Source organism: Phodopus roborovskii, unplaced genomic scaffold, assembly GCF_943737965.1.
Source record: "Phodopus roborovskii unplaced genomic scaffold, PHOROB, whole genome shotgun sequence".
NCBI classification, from domain to species: domain Eukaryota; kingdom Metazoa; phylum Chordata; class Mammalia; order Rodentia; family Cricetidae; genus Phodopus; species Phodopus roborovskii.
Window position 1 is genome coordinate 1,379,948 of NW_026126540.1, and position 25,068 is coordinate 1,405,015.

The 25,068-nt window shown below is 41.4% G+C and overlaps 1 protein-coding gene across 1 annotated transcript in view; it reads left to right on the forward strand.

Annotated features, from left to right (window-relative positions):
- Positions 1-24,396, forward strand: part of Lekr1 (leucine, glutamate and lysine rich 1) — a 167,492-nt gene extending 143,096 nt beyond the window's left edge. Inside the window, exons 11-13 of the mRNA XM_051199068.1 lie at positions 7,550-7,714; positions 10,587-10,886; positions 23,622-24,396. Of these exons, the coding sequence (XP_051055025.1) occupies positions 7,550-7,714; positions 10,587-10,886; positions 23,622-24,029 (873 nt within the window). The 3' untranslated portion in view covers positions 24,030-24,396. The remainder of the gene's footprint in view (positions 1-7,549; positions 7,715-10,586; positions 10,887-23,621) is intronic.
- The last annotated feature ends 672 nt before the right edge of the window (positions 24,397-25,068 follow it).

Sequence of the window (25,068 nt, forward strand, 5' to 3'; positions counted from 1 at the left end):
TTTAATCCTAACTAAGGAAAACTATAACCATAACTATTTGTCTTCAACTCCCTCAAAGACCATAGAAGGATAATATATAAACTCTAGAAATGACAGAGACAACTTACTGCCTGGGCAGTCACCCAAAGTTCTGTAATCTTCCATCCTTAGCCCATAGGCCATAGTGTCTCTGGCAGACTCTTCAGCAAAGCAGGAAACTTTAAACTGTCTTCTTGGCAGTTTGTCAGTCACTTTTCTCTGTGTCCTGCAGACTGTCTGACAGTCTCTTCCATGAAGCAGGAACTCTGTAGCAATGTCCATCTTGAATCAGCAGTCACTTTTCTATGGGCCCTGCATGTCCAGTTTATACAGCATAAAGTCAAACAGTCTAGACAGTGCAGTATCTTGCCCAAATGGCTAGTCTTGTCATACTGGAAGTAAACTCTATACGTGTTTCTTTGATGTCCATCTTCCTTTCTGACATAGGTGGTGGTACCAGGAGGATTTATGTCTCACTGTCAAGAAAAACCCTAAACCATTTTAAAAAGCCATATTCTGTAGGTCTTTGAAAGGTTTGAAGAATGCCGATCCATCTCAAATACATCTCTATATATCTAGAAATCCTACTTAACTATAAGTTTTGACTATCATAGGTATCTATAATCTGTACTAAATTATACATTACATATCTAAATGAGCTATATAAACACAATACCTAAAGAGGAGAAATATACATATCACAAAATTGACCTTAAATTTGTATCAATAAATAAAAATCCATTCCAAAACAGTGATCATATCTATACCATAATCTCCTTTTTATCTTTAAAAATATTGATTGTGATTATTAACCATTTATAACCAACCCCATTTAAATGAAAACAAACATTTATAGACAATATTTGGGAATTGGGCATTGTTCTTTCCAAACTGCTTCCTGCTGTCATGGGGATCCTAAAAAGACACAGAAATCCTGGCTGTAGTCTGCAAGGCTGCCTTGTTCAAGCTGTTTTGAATGTTGGATCACCAGGAACGCTGTTTCAGGGGGTCTGGGTTGATCAAACCATATTAGTCTGGAAGGAATCCACAACTTTTCATTTTCTGTGGAAACAAAATTAGAAATCCTTTTCCCCAGTAACTTGTCCTTAGACTAAAAATTTTTAGTCAAAGCCATTTTTAAAATATATAAATTGAATTGATCCAGCAGCATTTCTTTTATCAGTTGTTGTTATTTCCTCAGCAGTCAAACGATACAAAAACAATATAATGCGGTACAGTATGTAGATCCTCTCCATCTTTATGTGGCTTTTTTATTACTCTGTTTCTTTTACTTTTATTATTTCATTTTTTAAGATAGGGTTTCTCTGTGTAACTTTTATCTGTCCTGGAATTCATTCTGCATACCAGGTTTACTTTGCAATCACAGAGATCTGCTTGCCTCTGTCTCCCGAGTGCTGAGATTAAGGGCGTGTGCCACCAAACTCAGCTCCTCACTGTCTTTTTAAAACCATTTTATTTCTTTTCTCTCCCAAGCCTACATATATTTTAGAATGCACTGTAAACCTTTAGTGCTTTTTCTTAATGTGAATCTGTCTTTACTGTAAATCTTTATCTTTTTCTGGCCATGAGCCTTTTATCTGGTAAACAACAACATTGCCAAAATGAAAATCATAGTTGTTTCTGCCACGGTGTATCAAAGATGGTGGCAGGTACCTTTACCGCCAGCAGTGAGAGCTGTGCTCACTACCTTGGTCTGTGCTGCACCCAGCAGCATGTTGCCTGCTTGGAGATGTGGTCATTGCCATTGCCAGCTCTTGTACACACCAATACATTTGTTAGAGTTCTTAAAAGCCTTGTGGATTTTTGCTGCTTATGCTGAGTCAGGAATTCTCCCTTAAAGGAGACGTGCAAATCTTTGCTTGTCTCTCACAACCCAGAAAAAGTCTGTTAGCAAGAAGCCTTGATTGTCTTTGTTCTTTTGTTTTTAAAACCCTTTTTTAAGCTTTTGTTAAATTTTAAGTGGAAGTTCTTTGGCCACGTTGTGGCACCATATGTAACAAGTAAGGTTTTTCTGCCAGTCTGGTCCCACCACCACGCCAGCCCCAAATAAAACACAGAGACGCTATATTTGATATAATTTTGTTGGCCAGTTACTAGTTTCTTATCGGCTAGCTATGTCTTAATTATCAACCCATTTCTGTTAATCTAAGTACTTTCACGTGGTCTCATCTTACCGGAGAATGGGGGGACGGCATTCTGCTCTCTCCATCTTTCATCTTGACTCCTCCCTATTCCTTCCCCTTCCTCAAATCCTCCTTGTCTCCTAGTCCCACCTATCTTGCTTTCCTATTGGCCAACAGTGCTTTATTCATTAACCAGTATGAGAAACATATTTACAGAATGACATCTCCCATCAGAGTGGCACTATTAGGAATGTGGCCTTGTTGGAGGAAGGGTGGGCTTTGAGGTCTCTTTCTTTCCAGCTTCCCTCAGTGTGGCCATCAGTCAACTTCCCATTGCCTGCAAGATGTAGCATTCTCACCTCCAGCACATCTGCGTGGATATTGCCTTGCCCCCCTTCATAATCATAATGGACTGAACCTCTGAAACTCTAACCAAGCCACTCCAATGAAGTATTTTGTTTGTAATAGTTGCTGTAGTCATTGTGTTTCTTCACAGAAATAAAAACCTAAGACAAGCTTCTTTGTTAAAACTCATGTGTCCATAGATGGATTTTTCTCCGAGTCTTCAATTATATTTTATTGATTTACATGTATGTCTTTGAGCCAATACCATGCTATTTTTATTCCTATAGCTCTGTAGTACAATTTAAAATTGGGGATGGGAGATGCATCCTGCAGTTCTTTGTTATTCAGGATTGTTTTAGCTATCTTGGTTTTTTTTATTTTTGTTTTTAAATTTTTAAGAATTATTAGTTTTTGAAATACAAATCAGAAGTCTAGGGGTACAACTCAATAGTAGAGCACTTACCCTGCACCACAAATGATATTGTCAAGGATAAAAATCACTTCATAATGATAAAAGGATCATTTCAGTAAGAGGATATAATAATCCTAAATAATTCTAAATGTTCAAATGAGTTGAAGTCTTCAGTGTCCATGTTAAAAGCTAGGCATGGCTTCTTGTCGGTGCTGCAAGATGTAGAGATAAGCGTTTGCTGCAACTTGCTGGCTGCCAGTCTACTTCCAAGTTCAATAAGAGAACCTGCATCCAGGGAATAAGGTGGAGAATGCTAGAACAGGACACGACACACAGTATCTTTGTCTGGCTTCTGCATGTGTTCTCATGGGTACACATATACACTATACAGAATCTCACAAACACAAATCATATATACATACAAATTATATGTACATTATATATTAGTTCATGAAGCAAAAACTGATGGGACTGCAAGAAATAAAAATGCACAATTTAAAAGTTAGTATCTTTTTCTTAATAACAGAAAAATAGTTTTAAAAAATCAGGAAGAATAAATAGTATGAAAAAGAACATATTGATTTATATTTAAACAACACCAAAGAATATTATTAACAAACTTGACATGGTGGTATCTGTAGAGTTCTTCACCATACAAGTACTGTATGTATTCATCTCATGTATACATGAAGCATTTATCAAAATGGGCCAAGTTTGTGTTACAAATTTGAAAGGATTTGAGACATAGAAAGTATTTTCTCTGAACAGAGTAGGATTAAATTCAAAGTCATTAACAGAAATATTTCAGTATTTTGAGACTAAACAAACAATGAATCTGTGCCCTTAGCCACTATGCTCTGTAGGCTCGTGGGGAGACAGGCTTTATCATAAAACCACAGAGTCCAGAAACAGTGGCATGTCCACCTGCCCTCTGTGCCAGTGCTGATCTTGGTGTATTGCTTAACCCCTTTGAAGCTGTCGTTTGCTTTTCTCCTTTTATCAATCTTTTATGAGTGTGTGAAATGATGGGTTTCACTATGGCAGTTCGTGCCCCTATTATCAATGTGCTTTCCCCTCAGCCTCCTTCTCAGTCTAAGCAATGGGGAATAATGGTTTTTAACAGTATTTGATCTCACCATTTGGAAAATAGTATAACACTTTCTTTTCAGGGGATATATTTTCACAAATGGTCTATGCACTGTCAAGTAGAAGTGATTGGTCTGGCTCCTGGTTTGGCATCGGAAACTGATTTGAAAGATGTTGGATGTTGTTGAATAACAGACAGTTATGTTACCCCATGGGAATTGTCTCCATGGACAACAAAGAATAACAAAGCCAGCCATAAAAATTTCACTTTGAAAATAGTAAAAAGACAGTACTTTGTTCATCAATATTAGATATACAGTGTATGAAATACTAGTAATGGGTTTCAGTAACATACACAAAATGTATTCCAGAAGTGATTTCTGGAATGAGTCACCAGGAAGCCTTTAACAAGGATGTGGGTTGAACCAGGAGAGGATACAGATGAATGAAAAAAATTGAACCCTAGGCTTGGTTCGCAGGTTTTATTTTGTGTAATCTCTGAGCATGCATAATACTTATGCTTATTTTTTTAAAAATCTTTTCCCCACAACTGTTAAAATAACCGAGTTATTACATATAAACTAAGTTGTGCTTTATTTAAACACCATAATTGACTTTGTATAAAACCTGTCTTGCCATCTAAACTACTTAACAGCTTATATAAAAACCTAACCATACCCTTGATCTGAATTCATCTTCTCAATGGTAAGTAACATAGTTAAGCAGATTGCTGTGACCATAGGCTTGTTTATCATTCCACTGCGACTAAGTCAAATCATGAAAGAATTAGTGGCTTTGTGCCCCAGTGACACCTTGTCACAGCATCCCTGAGTGAATAACCTTACTGGTCGTTCTCAGCTTGCACAAATTGAAACACAAACCAATAATGGTCAGGCCCTCTTCTCCCATCTGCCTGTAGTTCTCTTTCCCGTTTCCCACTAAGTCCTTTCTTTTCTGTCATCCCTTTCCTGTAATAGCCCAAAGCTGAGAGGATCTCACTTGTGCTTACTCAAGGCATCACCTTTTCCTTCCCAAATGTGCTCTTCATCTACATCAAGGGACCCAGCTGATCTCCCAACTCACTTCCTTCTATGCACAAAATAAAGGAGATTCCGTTTATACAGGGTTCTTTCAGAGTCCTCCTATCATCTAGTTTATAATTTATCCTGTCCACATACTTTGTGCACTTGGTTACTCTCCAATCTTGAATAATCAGTCCACATTTTAAACGATATAGTCTGCCCTAAAATAATTACTGGTATCTATCAACTGACCACACATGTTTCTTTTCAATTTTACCATTTTTGCCCCAGTGCAAAGCAAGAAAGAAGAGTGGGGAGAGAAGGGGAGGAGAGAGAGATTGCCCCCCCCCAAAAAATGTCTGGGCAACGTATAAACTATTAACACTTAAAGTTCTGCCTTTAATCTTCCAAATATTTTGGACAGAGTTTCTTCCTTCCATGTGTCCTTGACTTACCCATTCCAATGTTGCTGAAGCACAATAGTCACATTGGGAAAGTCAGGAAGTCAGGATGGAGAAAACCAAAAGGTGCCATATACAGTGTTCAGGCTGCATCTGGCACAGAGTTCTGGCCAGGGGGAAAGCAGGCTGGAATGCAGCCTAACTGTGCTTACCAAACACACGCCACACCCTGTGTGAGATGTTTTCCCTTAAGGAAAGGGGTGCCTTGGCAGTCCACACAAAGGTGTCCTGTAGGCTGCTAGTGACCCAGTAAAAAGTTCATGTGAGGAGGTTTTATTATTTTTCTAGTTAATGCACTGAGAAACCACTAAAAGAATAAAATAATCTGTACTTTGTGAAGAAAACTGGAGAAAGACCAGAATGGCCTTTGTCAGAATTAGAAGAGTGGAAAGACAGGTGTAGTAAAATGGAGTAAAGATCTTTTGTTTGGTGTGGAGAAGAGGGAGTAGCTGGGACAATATTGGTGCTGCATCCAGACATGGGAAAAGTGAGGTTTCAAAATAGGCTTTGGGGTGTTGTCTAGACTTGCGCTCCACAAGAGTCACCCGTGAGTTGTCTACCTAGAGGCAGCTAGTCAGGAGAATCTGATCTTCAGAAAGTTTTCTTTCCTCTCTGAACTGTTCTGAAGTGTCCCTTCAAGGTCACCAGTAGCCCTTCCCCAAACAATGTAGAAATATATTTTGAGAGAGCCAGAATCTGTTCTTGTTTTGAGTACATGTTACCATTGAGCAATTCTGTCCCCCAGGCAGTAAGTCCTACTAACCCTAGGGCTAGTCTCTTAGCTCACTTTGCAAAGTCTTTGTATCCTCCTATCTCATTTTCTGGGATCTGTTGAGAAATTCAGGTAAACCTCTTCCCTTATCTAAATGAAGCAGTCAGGGTTAGCAGTCTCTTCCCAGGTTGCCTGGTATTCACCACACCCCATAGAATTTAACATCCTTGTGAGGCGCAGAGTAGATCCTGACCTCATCTGTTACTGATCTTATCTCCAATCTCAGAAGATGGAGTCTGCAGGGAGTGACCCTGTTAATCACAGGTGTCTTTTCCCTTGCTCATGTAGGCAGAGCCAAAACCAGTCCTTAAAAACCATATTGAGGAAGGTGTTGGCACAACTACAGGAAAAACTGTTCAACAGTTAGTGCTGTCTGAAATGGAAACTCCTGCAGGCGAATGAGCGAGTGATGGGTTCTTGAGGTATGAGCCACTGCGAAGCCTCCTTCCATGTCAGTTCTGTGGTTGAGACCGCAGGGCTGGTATGTGGAGGTGACCTGCACTGGCAGTTGAATTCTTGCCCATGCTACAGTCTTCTGTACATGTTCTCCCTCACTTAATCCCCATAAAGGCCCCCAAAGGAATGAGTTTTAACTCTACCAGGAAAGGCTCTGCTCACAAACTTAAGATCACCCAGCAAGCAAGTGTCAGAGCCAGGACCAAGACTCAGTGCCATCCCAAACTGAAGTCCTTATGTGTGTTTTCCACAGTTCACAGAGGCCCAAGCGGCTGAACCAGGGATTTCTAAAGTCCCTGCCAGCATTGTGATTCTGTCTAAGTCTACATGTGGCTGTGGACATCATTGTCAATTTTCCCTTCATCCTTCTGGCCTCACCCACATTAAACTGAGTCTGTGACTCCATACCCCACTGCGACCCTCCATCGAGACAGAGCCACTTGAAACTTCAGCATTTACTCCTTTTTTCAGCTGAACATAGTCTAACCTCAATAAGGGAGTTCGGGGGTATTGGTTTTGTTTTGACGGTGCCCCTCCCATGAGGACTGAGTGAGCAGTGTAAATGATTAAGCTTTTAGTCATTTCAAGTATATGTGACTCAGCTCTTGGTAGTTCTAAAAACTGTCATCTCTACTGAATTTCCAGGCTTTAGTTACTAGAATATTTGGCCCAAGGTCAACTTTGAGGGGCTAATTTCTGTTACCATTTTTAATATTAGAAGTTTTGGAATACTTTAATTAAGAAACTTGATATTTGGCTCTTGTAAAAATCACAGTGTGAAAATGTGTTGACTGTGTGTATTTCAAGGTACAGTGGCCATGTCTGTTTTCCAGATTGAAGCTGAACTCACCAAGGAAAGGGCCCGGCATCTCATTGAGTTCCAAGAGCAAGCTCTCCTCTTTAAGGAAGAAGCTAAACTGGAACTGGACATTGAAAAAGAAAAACACCAGGAGACAATCAGGAAGTATCAGCAAGAACAAGAGAGTCTGCAGATGAAGGTCTGTCACTGCTATCTGTGCCCCGCTCGGTGGAACATAAACCTCATGCTCCCCTCGGGCTTGTCCCCCTTTCCATGACTTCACAGTCTGCTGGTGGTTACCACACCTTCGTTCTGCCCGGTTTTCAGAAAGGATACTGGAGCTAAATTACAAAAGCCCACAGCCAGGCTTTGTACACATTTGTTTCCTACTGACATCAACTTACCTTTGAAACTGACGACACCGTATAACTAATAACTAGCATGGCTACATAGACCAGTATCAAAAGATAATAAATTATTTCACACAATTAAAAATGTCCCTCCTAGAGTTCAACCTTCTTCACTAAAGATATTTTTAACCTTAATTCTAACCATTTTGGGATGAGGAAAAAAATACTATAAAAAGAGCCCTGCTTTGTTGGTTAGGTGCTTATTTTGCTTAATTCAGAGATATCTTCCTGCCTCAGTCCCCCAAGGGTTGGGATTACAGATATATACCACCAAGTCACGAAGGTTTCTGCTTTTGTAGGTCTTAAGTGTGGAGAGGGAAGAATGGAAGGGGGAAAGAGAGAGAGGGAGGCAGAGGGCAAGAGAATGAATCAAGCATCAGTGTGAAACTGAAAAAAAAAAAAAAAAACCTCATTAAGAATCTATGTTAGAGCTACTAGATTGCTTAGCAGGTAAGGTCACTTGCCACTATACCTAAAAAAAATGAATTCAATTGGGCCAGGCGGTGGTGGCGAATGCCTTTGGTCCCAGCACTCAGAAGGCAGAGGCAGGCGGATCTCAGTGAGTCTGAGGCCAGACTGGTCTACAGAGCAAGTGCCAGGACAATGTCCAAAGCTACACAGCAAAACCTTGTCTCAAAAAACTAAAAAAAAAAAGAATCCCTGGGACCCACATGGTAGAGGGAACCAGACACACACAGAGAAGGGGGGGGGGTTACACTTTTTCTTACATATGACTCAGATTCAAATCCAAGCACTTACCAATGCCTCACCAATGCCCTATAACTCCAGTTCCATAGGCTCTCACCCATTCTTCTGATGTTAGCCACACACATGGTGCACAGACATACATGTAAGCAAAACACTGGTATACATAAAATAAATCTAAGAAAAAATTTAAAAAATTCATATTAACTGAGCACAAAAGAGGCTAAGGGCCTCTGTGTTTGTGTGAAGAGGATGTTCAGACATTCTGAAGTTCACAGAGGGCAAGGAGGACCAGCCCCCTGAGCAAATGGCTCAGCGGTGCCTGGCCCCACTCAGTCTGCAGATGCTTCTGTCTTGAAACTCTTGATGAGTTCATCTGTGAATCTGGGATTTCTTTTCATGAATTCCCATTGTGTTATGAAGCCTGTGCTGGGGGCTTGGTGCCTAGCTCCCCGGATGGTTTAGCCTGTCCTAGTCAGGTCCTCCCTTTACCTCATGACTGCAGCTACCTGAGTAGCTTGGGACCCCATGGGCAGAGGAAAGCAAACAGAAGGGAACCATTCCCTAAGGGAAATCTAAATTCAAATTTTACAGGAGAAATCTGAGTTTTAAATGTTGACTCCCCTTTTAAAATCCAAACCTATTTGTGGCACTGTGACTCCCCTGTCACGGGACACCTTGCTGTATTTCACTGGAAGCTCTGCTCTGAGGGAGGGAAACCACTGTCCAGACCTAACTACGGCCCCTTCTATCTTCTGGATTAGGTAAAATAGTAGAATATTAATATCTGAGATGACTCACGGTGGTGAGCAGATTTCTTCCAGCAGTTACTCCTTATGTAAATGTAACATTTGAAACAGATTTTTCATACATACCGTTTTTAAGCAGTTATCCAGCATCTCTGCACGCCTGCTCTCCTGATGTTTGCTTGCTGCTGCTGTCTTGGTGTTTTTATTTGGTTTTGGTTTTTTAAGACAGTAGCTCACACTGGCCTGCACTCACCATGAAGCCCTGACTGGCCACAAAACGTAGTGCTTTTCTTGCCCAGCTGGAATATCAGGAGTGAGCCACTAAGCTCAGCTCTTTGTTTTTTAAGGAGAAAGAAAAGTCTTTTCCCTCCTGGAGGTTTCATGCTTTGAGCAGAAGGTGCCTGAGTTGTTGTCTCCTGTTCCTGTGGGAGGAGCAACACATTTGCAGCCATAAGGACAGGCTCAGTGGCTATTTATCCTTCAGTTCAAGTCACTCAAAGTGAGCACTTACTTCTTCAGTTGTATTGGTTGAATTGTCAATGCTCTGTAGCCAGCCTGGTTTTCCAGAGCCTACCAAGCATGTCTCCTCCCTGCTCAGTCATCAGTACTGGCAGAGTAGCAGCCATGGCAAGGGATGTCATCACTGAAATTAGACACAGGTCTAACCCTGGGGGACTTTTTTAAACATTACTGGCACCCCACTATAGAGCAATCCAGAATATCTGTGATCATAAGAAGTGGGGAGTGTTGCTGTAGATGACAGTGCTAACATCTGGGGTACATCTATTCAATATATAAGACAGGAAAAAATACGTGAAAGGCCAACTTGTCGCTTTGATATGAGTGGAATACAACTGTGGTGCTTGCTCTCATTCTGTGTCTCCAAATATCAGGCAGGCACTTTGAGGTCCCCAGGTCCAGCCAAAACCTCTCCCATCTGTTTGTGGTAGCTCAATACAGTCACAGACATTTAAATATTTCCAAGGGTGTCCAAGTAGTTAATGGGATACCATGTTAGTAAAAAAATAATAAAAGTCTGTGTTGACTTAAAAAAAAATATCTGAAGGCCTACATAGGTCTTAGGGTTTGCTTTTCATCTGTTAGAAAAACATGCTTGTTTATTAGGAGAAACTTCCTAACAACAGCAAGAGCTCTGCAGTTCCCGAGAAACAGTTGCCTGCAGACTAACGTACAGTTTCTCTTACAGATAGCTGACTTAATCGCAGGCGCTACAAAAGACCTGAGGCTCCAAGTGGCCTCTCTCCAAGAAAAGCTCCATGAATCCCAGGCACGATACACTGAAGAGTCGGAGTCAAAGAAAAAGGAGATTGAAGCCCTGAAAAGTCTGGTTGCCGAATTTGAGTGTCGCTTGAAGCAGGAAAGCAGCCACGATGACTCAGTTTCAGAAGACTTGAAGAAGGAAATGAAACAGAAGTCAGACGAGCTGGAAAGAGTAATGCTGGCCCAAACACAGCTGCTGCAGCAGTTCAGCCAGTCCCAGGAAGAGGTAGGAAGCAGATGACCCCTCAGTGCAGAGCACGGCCATTTACAAAGCAAACACACAATTGGGACAGGCAGTGTCAGGTGAATGAGGGAGTCACACCCTGGCTCCACAGCATCCCTTAACCTCTGTGGGACAATTCTCTCCTTTTCAATATCCTTACTCTCTGAGAATTTCATACATGCACATAATGTGTTTCTGATAGTCATGGTCCCACACGTCCCTTCCCTTCTTTCAACTCACTGATTCACCCATGCCGTCTTCCCAACTTGATGTTTCTTGTTGTTTTAATAAATCCAGTCAGTGCTACCCATATACACATGGGTGTGCAGCCATGCACACAGTCCATCTACCAGGGGCCACACCCCTAGAGAAAACTGACTCTCTTTCCCCTAGCAGTCATCAAATGTCAAGGGGTGCTTCTCAGTTAGGGGAGGGAGGCTCACGAGCCCCTCCCCGCTCTGTGCTGGAGTGTTGACTGGCTTGATCCTGTGTGGCTCCTGTACAGGAGCTTCAGTCTCTGAGTCCCTAAGTACAAGGATCTTGTCATATCAGGAAGAAACCCCAGTGTTGCATCTTAGGCTCTTTCTGCTCCCTCTTCCTGTCACGTTCTGTGAGCCATGGGGCAGTGGTGTGACATAGATGTCCCATTGTGGCTGACCAGTCTGTCAATCGGTTATGTGTTGCAAATGATCACTTAAAAGCTCTAAGACTAGAGATCTTCACAGATTACACATTATTTGCTTTAACATTAAATCTATGTCAAAGGAATGCTTAGAGCACATGCCGTTTATGTTAAAAAAAAAACTATGGATAATATGAAGATAATTTGATGTTCACGTTTTACAGCGTCAGCCTGAACTTACATGCTTGAGTCTTTTGTTATTTCAGTGGTGTCTCTAAAGCTAAAGTAGACTCATTTTTATTGAGAACTTTTCATCTCTGACTTATTTAGAATTGCTAAGCAGTTTAGAAATAGTGTAATAATGAATTGTAATATTTGATCCAATTTATGACAGCATAGCAGATAAAGATAAATGGACAGTTTTGAATGCTAGTGAGAAGCAAGATTATTGTTGGCCTTATTGGAATCTTAATGAAGATGTAAATGGAAAGTGCTAGCAATAATATCAGATATTAACAATAAATTCTATTTTCTTGCTATATTTAAGTTGCCAAGCAAAATAAGAAGCTTGTGTCATGATTACAAATGTGAAATGAATTTATTATAAAGAATCATGAAGAAGAAATATGGGCTGGATAAAATGTTGAATAAAAACAATGGCTAACTTTATAAAGCAGCCACTATTTGGTTGTCACAGGGGAGGAACCAACTACCAAGCTTGGATAGTTTCATAGGCTCACACCAGGAGGGAGCCAAGATTCAAGTTTGAATCTCTGTAGGACAAAAGTTCCTTTTCCAGGAAGAATCACTCTTCAGGCATGATTCTGAATTTCAGAAAAACCTCAGGTGTAGCCCACAATACCCTGTAGTCTCCATCATTTGCTTTTACTCTAAAAATGAACAAAGCAAATAAACACCAAAACAATAAATACAACCCAGCTTGGGTTGGGGAGGAAGGGGCCACCGTAGGTGATGGCCTCATGTAGGAGGACAGCAGCTCAGTCCAGTCAGGAGATGAGTAGGAACACCTGGGCGAACTGGGGAAAGAGCACTGCTGATTGGCTTCTGGGGGCCACATTGACATCCCCATGGAGAGAAGGGGACTAAAAGAGAGAAAGGCCATACCACGGGGCTAGCAAGCCTGGATCCCAAATAAGAAGTGACCCGGCCAGGGGACAAATAGAAAAAGGAAAAGGTTAAATTAAAAACCTGTAAATTATCATCTACATAGAATCTAGGAACTATGTTAGATAAGTAGCAGTGTAATTATGAACAAAATAGCAACTGCCACTTCCTGCCTTCTGAGATATGTTAAAGAAAGGCTTGAGTGAATAATTGAACTAGCACCCAGAATAAAGAATGACCTCTACAGAAATTTATCACATGAAAAGCTTAGACTGAAGAGTAGAGACACCCTACCTTGAGAGCTTATAATTTATCACTACTTGACAAATTACCTCCAAAGCCAGTGACTTCAAACTGTAAGAATTCATTGTCTCGTTTATTTTTGAAAGTTGTATTTATTTATACTTATATGTGCATATATGTCTGTGTGAGTATGTGCACATAGGTGCTGGTATGTACAACTATGTTCACCAGTGGAGGTCAGAAAAGGGTGTCAGGTGGCCTTCCCTGTCATTCTCAGCCTATCTGAGACAGAATCTCTTCCTGAATCTGGGGCTCTCAGTTTCACAGGTAGGCCAACAAGGCCCAAACATTCTGCTGTCCTTGTCCCCCACAGAGCTGGAGTCACAGGTGTGTACAGGACGAGCTTATGACATGGGTGCTATGGTACAATCTCAAGTCCTCATGGTTGTAGAGAAAGCACCCTAACCATTGAGACATCCCCCCCAGCTCCTCAACATCTTGTTTCTGTCTGTCAGAAAGCTGCTGTAGTTTACCTGGATGTCTATTGTTCAGGGTCTCATATGAGCTTGGTGTGAGGGTGTGCATGAGGCTCATCTGAGAGAGGTTGGGCTTCTAGCTTGCTTGAATGAGCAGTTATGCTAACAGGTCAATACTCTCATGGGCTGTTAATGGAGAACCTGTGGCTGTTGGCCAGATGCACCCCTCAATTCCATGCTATGTGGGCCTCTTCAGAAAAGAACTCACACTGTCTGCTGGCTTCCCTCTGGGCAAGTAGAAAAGGGTGCCAAGACAGAAGCTAAGCAGAAGCCAACATCTTTAGGTAGCCCAGACATCCCACAGCTTTTTTTATATTCTGTTCATTCCAAATGAGCCAGTAAGTCCAACCTACATGCAAGGTAAGCAAGTATCCAAGACATGACTATTAGGAGAGTGGGGTCCTGGGGCTGTCAAAAACTTCTGTATTTATTACTTTTCTCTTTCTGTGATAAAACACTGAGACCAAAGCAATTCATAAAAGAAAAGGTTTAGTTGGGCCTACACTTCCAGAGGATTAGAGTTTTTGATGTCGGGGCAAGGGCATGGAGGCAGATGGCTGGAGCAGCTCAGATATTGATCTACAAGAGGGAGACAGAAAGAGACATTGGGCATGGAACCGGTCTTTTGAAACCTTAAGCCCCTCCCCCCATGACAGATCTTCTCCAACTAGGTCACACCACCTAATCCTTCTCAAACAATTCCACCAACTAGAAACCAAGAATTCAAGCACATGAGTCTACACTTACATTTTCTAACCAGACCCTCTAGAGGTAATGTTAGCAAAAGTACAAGAGAAGAGTGGATTTCTTTACAGATAAGAGAGCTAAGAGAGCTCATCTCATCTTGCTCCTCGTTGAGAAAGGAAGTCACTTGTAAGACAGGTTTCATCTTTTAAAATGTGAACTTCTGGGACTGAAGAGATGGCTCAGCGGTGAGGAGCAATTGTTCTTCTAGATGACCTGGGTCAATTCCCAGAACCCAAATGGCATCTCACAACTGTCTATAACTCCAGTTCCATGGGATTTGATACCTCTTTTGGCCTCCAAGGACTCTTACACACACATAGTGCACAAACATACATTCAGGCACACACACACACACACACACACACACACACACACCTAAAATAAAATATTTAAAAACAAAACAAAATATAGAGTTCTGAAATAGAGAAAGATATTAGGTTAGTATGTACAAAGTATTGTTCATAAAATAAAGCTAGTGAATAATACATGTGTGGGGGACAATTTCCTTTCATGGGAGGGACAAGTAGACTAGGTTTTTCCATCAAAAGCTACCAAAATGTCACCTCAAGTTAAATAACGAGAACTGAAGTGTTAGTAAATAGCTAAGGTTGTTTGTCTTGTTAAATAATCCAATGCCCGGAGTGTGCTTATAAAATAGGAAATTCACCGGTGGAAGTGATAGGATTTATGAGCAGAAAGAATGTGAGCTGTAAATAAAGTCATATCAAATGAAAAGTTCTGTGTGTTTTTAACCATGTTCTTTTAAACACTTCAAGTTCCTCAGATTCTGGAGACTTTAAAGCTGTAATTACTTGGAGAAAAAAGCTCCCATTAGAATGAAGATAAATTAGTGTTCTCCTAAGGAAGCTAATTAAGGGGAGGAAAGTCCTATTCTATTTCAAGAGGCCAAAGAGTGAGTGGAATTTGTTTCCAACTGTAGAAAGGATGAGAAGGAGGCTGAAGCCTCTAAAAGGCAAACTGGGCCTTCCTCAGTGTAGCGCCTGGGGAAGTGTCATTGATAAGGCAGAACCGGTGAGAAGGTGCGGTTATATAGAAGACAGGGAATGGAAAACAGAACTACTGGGAATGTAAATTTGAACAAGACTCCAAAAAGTTCTTACTGGACAGCAAAGAAACTGGAACATTAAAAACAGAAAGAGAGCAGGAAATTAATGTTAGCAAGTAGCACGTTGTTATTAGAGGCAAAGTAAAATAGGTCGTGTATCTTTGGTATCAGTGGTCCCCTCATGAATTGTATCCCACATGAATTGTATCCAGATAGCACAGCCCAGTGTAAGGGCTCATTATGTTGTGATCTAGAGGAAGAGAATAACTTTTAAAAGTAGATAAAAAAGAAAGCAGAGAGCTCAATCTTTTTGTCATTTTAAGACCATAGTCACGTTGGGGAGAAGTTTCAAATTCTGCAGTTCTTGTAGCCCATCTAATGGTAGTTAAAAATATTCATAAATAGGGAACGGTGCTCTTAGTAAAACATGGAGAATGGAATGAGTGTGTTTAAGAAATAAAAAGGAATAAATCCATGAGGGCAAGGAAACAAGGGAAGAGTTGACACCTGATGAAAAAGATAAAATCTTGGAAACTGGAAAACAAATGCCTGAGAGAGAACAGATTTGGCAAAGTATAGAATATTGAAACCTAGTACCCATTGTAGGTGAGGGAATCCCAAAGGAGAAACCTAATTACACAGTACAATAAGGGGGGTTGAGGAAAGGGAGGCACAAAACACCTCTGAAGAAGGAATCAAAGAGTGGAGCTACAAACAGGATTGCTTGAGAGTAAGGAGCAAATAGATCCTCAGGGCCCACTGTGCCTCAGTGTTACTACCCACCCGCTTTCTTCCTAGCTGAATTGGATGAAGAAGAGCAGCAGTGAATGTCTATATAGCAAATGGGAAACATCCCAGTCCTCATCACAACTTTCCCAGAGTGCAGACAACAGGGTTATATGTGAATAACCAAAAAGGTAGAAGAGACGCTCTCCCTCAAATAAATAAATAAAAATAAATAAATAAATAAATAAATAAATAAATAAATAAATAAATAAATAAATCCCATGTATACTGGCCATCGAGGTGCCTAAGACAGTGACTGTATCCATGCCCAGTCTACCTACTCAGAAGTGTTCTAGCCAACCGCCCTGTCCAGACACACATGTATCATTTTGGGAACTTGTTTTTAAATGTAAACAGGCAAAGACCACATAATATTTTCGGACCATCTTTCATATAAAGGACCACAACCATAAACAAATGAATACATAATTAGCCCAGCTAGAGTTAGTCAGCAAATGTGTTGACTTGCAATGCTTTGCTTTTCAGAGCATTCAAATGTCAACATTTTCTCTGAAGCATTGTCGATCTCTATTTGCATGCACACACCTGGTTTTGTTGTTTGGTGCTTTGCTTGGCATCCTGTGTTTGCTTTTACAAGTCACTGCTGTGTGCTGCAGCCTCAGGACACCACAGGAAAGAGGCAAGGAGACTCTGTGGTGCCCTTTGAGCAGGAAGAACTAAGTAGGGACCTATGTAACTTCCTAAAATATTGGGATCACAGATGACCTTAAACCGATATGTAAAATTATTTCCAAGTATGAAATCTTCTTCAACAACAACAAAAATTATGTAGGAAAATTTGATAAAACTTTGGTGACAATGGACCTATGTAAACTGTAAGATGGAATTTTATGCATACATAGTATTTGTAAGCACAAATGGCTGATTTTCAAAGGGAATCTCCTTACTTTGGGAGTATGTATTTACTTTCAATGCAGATATAGTTGATATAGAGAAAAATGGCATGTTCCTCTCTGGTAATTCTGTGTAGGGTATTGAGAAATACAAGGCCTTGACACATCATAAAATATCTATCTATTTATTTATTTATTTATTTATTTATTTATTTATTTATTCATTTTACATCCAAGTCATGGTTTCTTCCCTCCCTCTCCTTCTAGTCCCTCACCCCACCCCAACTCTGTATCCACCCCCCCAATCCACTCCTCCATTTCTGTTTTGGAAAGGGCAGGTCTCCCATGAGTACCAACAAAACATGGCATATCAAGTTGCGGTAAGACTAAGCTCCTCCGGCTGGGCAAGGTGAGGCAGTATGAGAAGTAGGGTCCCAGAAGTGTCAGAGACAGCCCCTGTTCCCACTGTTAGGAGTCCAACAAGAGGACAAAGCTATACAACTGTAACATATATGCAGAGTGCCTAGGACAGTCACCAATAGTGCAAACACTAAGATCAATACTTAATAAATGGGACCTCATGAAACTTAAAAGTTTCTTTAAGGAAAAGGACACTGTCAATAGAACAAAACAGCAGCCTACAGAATGGAAAAAGATCTTCACCAACCCCACACCCAACAGATGGCTGATATCCAAACTATATATAAAGAACTCAAGAAACTAGATATCAACAAACCAAATAATCCAATTTTTAAAAATGGGTACAGTTTTAAATAAAGAATTCTCAACAGAAGAATCTCAAATGGCCAAGAAACTTTTAAGCGGATGTTCAACATCCTTAGCTATCAGGGAAATGCAAATCAAAAGAACACATGATAAAATTACAGCATCAGGCTCTCTTTCAAAGAGTAGAGCTTTTAAGGGTCATGCTTAGGCTTGGCTAGCTGAGAGCAGGGACAGAGAGATGAACTGAGAACCCAAGAATTTGGCCAAGGAACATGGATAGACATGGGTTCTGCCAGGGAGCTTCTACTTGTGAAGAGGTCAGGACAGTGAAAATTGGGAAGAAATGTGGAGGCGTTGCTTTGTTATGCTTCATTAATGGTGACAAGATATTAAAGTTTGATTATCAACTTAGAAGAAGAAATCCTAAATAACGTGTGTCTTTAGGCTCTTTTCCCTCATCTTGAAAATTTGGTTCCTGAAGGCCATTATTCTGAGGACTCTTGTCAATTATGATTTTTATTCTGATAAGCCTACAATAGTTGGTTTTATTGTATTTGGGAGCATGAGTGTATAATTTTAATGCAATCAGCCTGAAATCTGTTTCTTTCCTAAACTTTTGTTTAGTTTATTCCCATTTTACCTGACAGCCATTGTCTTTGTGTTTTATGCAGTATTTTCAGCTGAACAGACCAGCCTGCACAGGAGCCAGGCACATCTTCTGCTAACTTGTACTCATCTTTTTAGTTTCCACACCTTTCCCACAGAACTTCCTTCCACCTCAGTTGCTGCCCACCTCCCCCACTGGGCTGGCATGCCACCCACTCTTCTGGGTTATACCTGGTTAGAGTTGGTAGAAACTGTGTCATGTATCATTTCCTGACTGGTCAGGGCCTCATTAGTGTAAAACATGAACAACGCCATCTGTGTGTTGCAGACGTCACTCCAGGCATACCCTCCTCACCCCCAATTATGCCAAATACAGCTGATTCTGAAACATCACAAACAGGGTCCACACCTTCAGAATGGTCAAGTCATTCAGAAAAGCCTTCTCGTGTTTCTTCTCTGTGAATGTAAAAACCAGGTGGGGAACTGGCCACTTCTGATATTAGAAAGTTTAACTAGATGGTGAGCTAGTTTACATTTTCAGTTTTATACTTACCTACTCTGTGAGAGTACAAGTAAGCAGTTAATTATTTCAGTCCAATTGAAGCAGCCTTTATCTGAGAATGTTTTGAGGCAGCTGTAAACAGTGCTCAACACCAGTGGCTGGGCCAGCGTCCCAGGAGCCTTCCCTAAGCCACACTAACCCTCCATGAAGATTTTGAGCCCCTCCCCTGCCTCACAGTGTCTTTCACAAAGCTGGCATAGAGAGCTTCTTTTTATGCCAACGTGATTGCGCCCGTGTCGTGCTTGAAGTATCTTCCCGTGACCCAGCTGGCCCTCTCAGAGCCAAGTTAAAACGCCAGTGGTAACACGTTGCCAAAGTTCTCCACGTCTAAGTTGCTTTCTCCTGCCGCAGTGCTGGTCTCTTCTGTGTCTACCAGCTGAATCTTCCAGCAGCCATGTTCCATGCCTGGATGTGTCTCTCTGCTGCCGCCTCTGCTTGGAAACCCCCACTTTCCTTCCTTTACCTGGTGCCTACCTGCCATTTCATTTGACTTCCAGTTCACTTGCAATCCGGTGATGTCTTTACTATTTTATGGCAGATGTGGTCCAAGATAATTTTTGTCTATGACATGTAAAGGATGGTGGCTTCATTGATTATTTTCATGTTCACTGGTAATTTTCAGCCCCATGAAACATATTCTAGCTTAAACATTTTATTCATGTCACTCAGTAAAAGTAAATAAATAAATGTCTGCAACAGCTGGTCATGGTAGCACATGCCTTTAGTCCCAGCACTTGGGAGGCAGAGGCAGAGGATCTCTGTGAGATGGAGGCCCAGCCTGGTCTACATTGAGTTGCAGGCCAGACAGAGCTGCATAGTGAAATGTGTCCCCAAAACAAAGCAAACTGCACAGCCCACACTCCTTGCCTAATTGCTGAAAACAACATAACCATAGACCACGATTCTTTTTACATGTGATGGAATTTTCCACTAATGTGTCTACTGACTCTAGTCACATCCACATGTCCATCATGCTGGCATACTCCACTTCTGAAATAGCAACTTCCTAAACTTTCAAATGTTGTTTCCATATTTTGCGCTATGACTGAATAAATTATAATACTTAAACTACTTGTGAACAAAACTGTGTTGTAGTGTCAGTTAGGGGAAGAAGTTGTGACATCATCAGAGAAAATGAAGACATTAGGATAGCAGCTAAGAGATCATAGTAGTTTTGGCACAGATAAATGCCCCAACTGTGGATCCTGTTTTCACTTCAGAGGTCCTTCTGGTTTAGGAATAATAGAAAGAGAATTAATCCTTTGTTCTGAAAGCTAATAGCCTTGAAAGATGAGTTGTAGAGTGGCTGACTTCACACTGAGATAGTTCCAATCCCTCTCCCTGCCCGTACTCACAGATCTTCCCCTCAGCTGGGCTATATCTGGTAGGAGCTGGACTGTGCAATCTGAGGACTCTATGGCTGGTTCTGTCTACGCTGGCTGGAAAGCACAGCCTGGAGCCTGCTGGCACCACACTCTGGCTGCACCTGCTCTTGGGCATGATTTTCTACTCACTCTACCCCCTTGTCACTTGCCTGAAACCATTTTTTAAGGGACTTGCCTTGGGTATGTTTGTGGATAGAGTATTACTTTCTTAGAGGCTCAAATTGAAGTTTAGTGGATTGACTGAATTTTATTTGTCTTTAATGAAAGCTCCTATCATCACCTTACCACTTTTTCTTTTCATATCATTGCACCTATTCTTTGTACCATTGAATGGTTTACCTCCTTCATTGCTATCCTTAGGGATTTGGTTTTTCTTGGGTTGTTTTGATGGGTTTTTTCTTTTTTTTAATGTTTCAGGAAAACTTGATCCTCAAAATTTTCTTAAGCAGGGATATTGTATACTAATTAATTGAAACCCATTTAAATTTGATCACTTCTACACATTTTGCCAACTTACTGTATATAGATAAGTAATGTTTATAGATAGCTAGTACTGTATATCTAGATGAATACTATACATAAATAATGCAGTGAGCTCTCTCTTTTTAAAAGAAAAGTTAGATTAATAGTGTTGGAAATCAGATGAAAATGTCTTACCAGTTTCCAGCGCCTTGATGTCCTAGACATGAAAGGCATGGGTATGCTTGCCTTGATGAAGTAGACACCTCACACAGGCACAGGGCTAGGAGGTGGCAGGGCTCTACTACTGGGCTGAGTGGCTCTTGGCATCTTATGTAACCAACTCTCTGCCTTTTTTGGTAAATATATCAAGAGCAGTAAATGTGATGGCTCTAACACAGCACCTTATTAATCTTTCTTGTAAGCAGCTTGATACTTCCCTGACCCCGACTTCCAACCACTATTCAGGTGGAGTTAATGAGAGCCAGATGACAAAGCCTAAATGCCAGTAGTTTCCAATTCCTCTAAAAACTAAAAACAAGCAGAAGCAAATAATTGACCAAAGGCTTTTAAAAAAAAATATGTGAGCCAGGATAGTTTGTGTATGTAATATAAATATAAATGAGGACCTTTGACCCAGACATTCTAATGGCTTCCATAAAAATTACTGTGTTGGTGTGGAATTGTTCCATAGCCTTTGTTGGTGGTGGTTTTGGGTTTTTGAGACAGGGTCTATGTCTTCCTGGCTGTCCTCACAGAGATCTGCCTGCCTCTGCCTCTGCCTCTGCCTCTGCCTCCCTAGTGCTAGGATTAAAGGTATGTGCCACAATACTCAGTCCAAATTATGTTTTAATTTCAAAATTTGTAAATGAATAAAGTTGTGTCTATCATCACGAGAAACTCAAATGCAGGAAGATGTAACTTAGCCTGATGATTTCTTATTTAGTTCCACTGATGGCAGATTAGTCAGTAAACCCTTAGGGAGGATGTTTTCCACTAAGAGTCAGACTTGGAAATGCCTTGGCTATTTTTACAATCTGACCTGATGGATAATTCCTAGAGCACAATTACTTCAAGTGTGTTTGTTTTTAAGACACCACTTTGAATGACTGACTTTTCATCGTGTGTGTGTGTGTGTGTGTGTGTGTGTGTGTGTGTGTGTCTGTGTGTGTGTGTAAGCACATGCTTGCATGGAAGCCATCTGGTCCAGAAGTCAATCTTTGATTGAATGTCTTCCAACACTATACACCTTATTTTTTGAGACAGGGTCTCCCATTGAACCTGGATGTGACCAGTTCAGGCAGACAAGCTGGTCCCAGAGCCTAGCAATCCTCCTGTCTTCGCCTTCTCAGTACTAGGATTCAAGATATGTTTTGCCATCCCTGACTTTTTTCATGGGTGCTGGGGAACTGAGTTCAAGTCGTCATGATTACATGGCAACCATATAGTGAGTGAACGATCTCCTTAGCTCCGCCTGCCCCCATTTGCAGCCCATTGGTCTGCAAATGTTAGGTGTTGCAACGCTTTTCTTGGGAAGATATGAACAAACACCTGTTCACCTTAGATGGGCCACCAATGACAGCTCAAATGAACTCAAACTGAGCTTGCTGAACCATAGTTCTATTGGGCTTACTTACAGGAACATGGGTGTGGTGTTATTAACAAAAACATAGATAATCCCAAAGCAGCTGCATCTCCAAAAAGTTCTGCTCCAGTGTGGGTGACAACTTCCCCCAAGGCTTCATACATGGAGTGTATACACATACACACACACACACACACACACACACACACACACACGTGCGCGCTTCAGTTAATCTTCCCCTACTATATATTCCAGCACCTCCTGAACCCATGGGCATCTAAAGCAAAATTATTTACATCTAATAGGGTGAGAGGCAGATAATAGGCAGTGGATGGAATCTCAGATGAGAGCCTAAAGACTCTCCTTACTCCCTCCTTCTACCAGGAAACATCAATAGGCCATCTCTTGTTAGAGTCTAGTGTGGGTAATTGCACTTGATCTGATTATGATGGCTATATTATGCCTGAAATTGGCATTTTGCAATATATGGACATTGGGAAGATCCAAGACCTAATGAGAGAATTGTGATGAGCTCCATATGTGAAAATGGAGAATTCCTCAGCTTTATTTAAAAAAAAAAAAGCAGAATCTTGGACTTTGATGCAGCCTTCGAGATCTAAGATCGAGATCTACTGTGTGAGATTCCATTTTCTCCAGATTATTCCATCAAAAAGCCCATCCTTATTAAAACCATGGCATCCACTCTCTGGTTCAAATTCCATTTGATACATAGAAGTCAGTTCTGCTCAACCTCATGAGGCTGCAATTTCTTCTGTAAGAGGTTGTGCTATAGCTTGAACATTGAGAACCCCACCAGCCCATATGTTGAAGGGTTAGTCCCCAGAGGGTGCTGCTGGGAAGTGTTGGGGCCTTTGAGATGTTGGCCTTGTGCATAGTTCTTGCATCACTGGAGGTGTGTAACCGAAACAGGTGGTGGGATCCTGGCAGGCTTCCTGCTATGTTTATTGACTGGCTGCACCGTGCACTCCTGCAGTGATGTGCCACCCTCTCCAGGGCCCAACACAAAGGGAATGTCTGATCTTGTTACCTCCAGAACCAATGAGCCAAAATAAATGTATTCTCCTTAAAGTTAATTGCCTCAGATAGTCTTCACAGTCTAAGACATGGGGCAAGAACATTGAAATCCCACTGTTGTAAGCATTCTCTCTCTGGCCTGGATTTTTGCTCCAGTCCTACCATACCTTCTATGGAACCCTGAACAGGTCATTCCACCTTACTTAGAGATGGCAAAGGTCCTTTAGCATTCTCTCCAGCGTCACACACTATTTTTCACCTCTCTGTCTTGTGTGACAGTGTGTTAAAGAAACAGAGAATACAGCCTCCGACCTTCAGCTCAGTTCTGATTTAAGTTGTCAGTAAATCTCCACTTACATAAACTGTTTAAAGCCAGGATTGCTTTTCTTGTCTCTTTTCAGAACACTTTTCTCCAGGAAACAGTGCGCAGAGAGTGTGAAGAACGCTTTGAACTGACAGAGGCTTTGAGTCAAGCCAGAGAACAGCTCCGGGAGCTCAGGAGGAGTGGAGGAAGCTTACCGTGTTCCCTCGACAAGGGCACCCTAACCTACCCTGCCACCGCAGTCAGTAATCACCACGAGCAAAGCAGCAGCGTGAGACAGAACTGTGGACGAGGCACCAACACATCCAACCTGCATGGAATGCCAAAACCCACTGTTAACCCAACCTCGGATAAGCTCAAGAAGGTCAGCAGCTCCGGGCTGCCCGCCCTTCCCCAACGTTATCTTTCCAGGGGCCGAGCATCTTCAGTAAATGAGGCCAGGCAGAGGCTGACTGCCATCCTTCTCCGGAGGCTGAGTCAGCAGTGATGACCGGAGCCAGGAGCAGTTCCGTCCAGGGTGTACACACCCTTTCACAGCATGCCAAAGACTCACTGTAACCGGGTGCCCGGAAACAAACGTGTCTGTAGATATATTTAACAAGCGATGTAAAAAGCTAGGAACTGTGGAGCCACATTTCTCAAAGGGCCTTAGAAATTGTAACAGATAATGAAGTTGGTACTCCAGAGGGTTGATTTCTACCTTCATGTATGTATTGTATGCTCTACAAGTCTGGCCTTTTAGTCTTCCCACCTTTTATCCCTTCCTGTCTCTCATCCTCCCCTCCCTTCCTGCTTTCCTTTCATAACAAGCAGATCATCTCCACAAAAAGTAGATTATATTGGTTTAATTGGTATTTGTTCATTTGTTTATTGAACTAAATAGATGTGATAAGTATTCCAAATAGGAAAAGTCCTTCATTTCCAAAGTACTTCAAATACTTGCAGAGCTAATAATCATCATCAAATGCCCCTTTCCCTCAGCCTACCTGGTTATCTGACTGCTTTGTAGGCTGGGTCAGAAGTAATAACAGGAAGCCTTGTGGAACAGGATCTACCATGAGGCTGGGAGCCTGCTACAAAATGATGATGACTCCCATTCAGGGAAAAGTGATTTGATTCTCAGATTACGAATATCATTTCAGAAAACAGAAGACATGACGGTGAAAATATTTCTTGGTGGTTATTTTCTTTACTGAATGATTTCTGGTATACAGCTGAGTTGTATTGAACTTCCATTCTCCAGCCATTGGGAAGAGAACAAACGCAAGATGGCTTAGAAAAAAGAGCGTATAGCTAATTTGGATTTAAAATGGATTACCCTTGAAAATGGGCAACTGATTACAGTTCCTATTCTTGGGGTGAGAATGGAAAACAAGGTCCACCATTTAAAATTATCTTAAAGCTACTAGCTCATAGGGTATCTCTTCTTACCTTAGGCTAGTGCTCATCTGGCTTCTCCATCTGATATTTGTCTTTATGTTTGGGAGGTGGGGTTGAAAAACCTACTTTAATCCTCCACTTGCTTT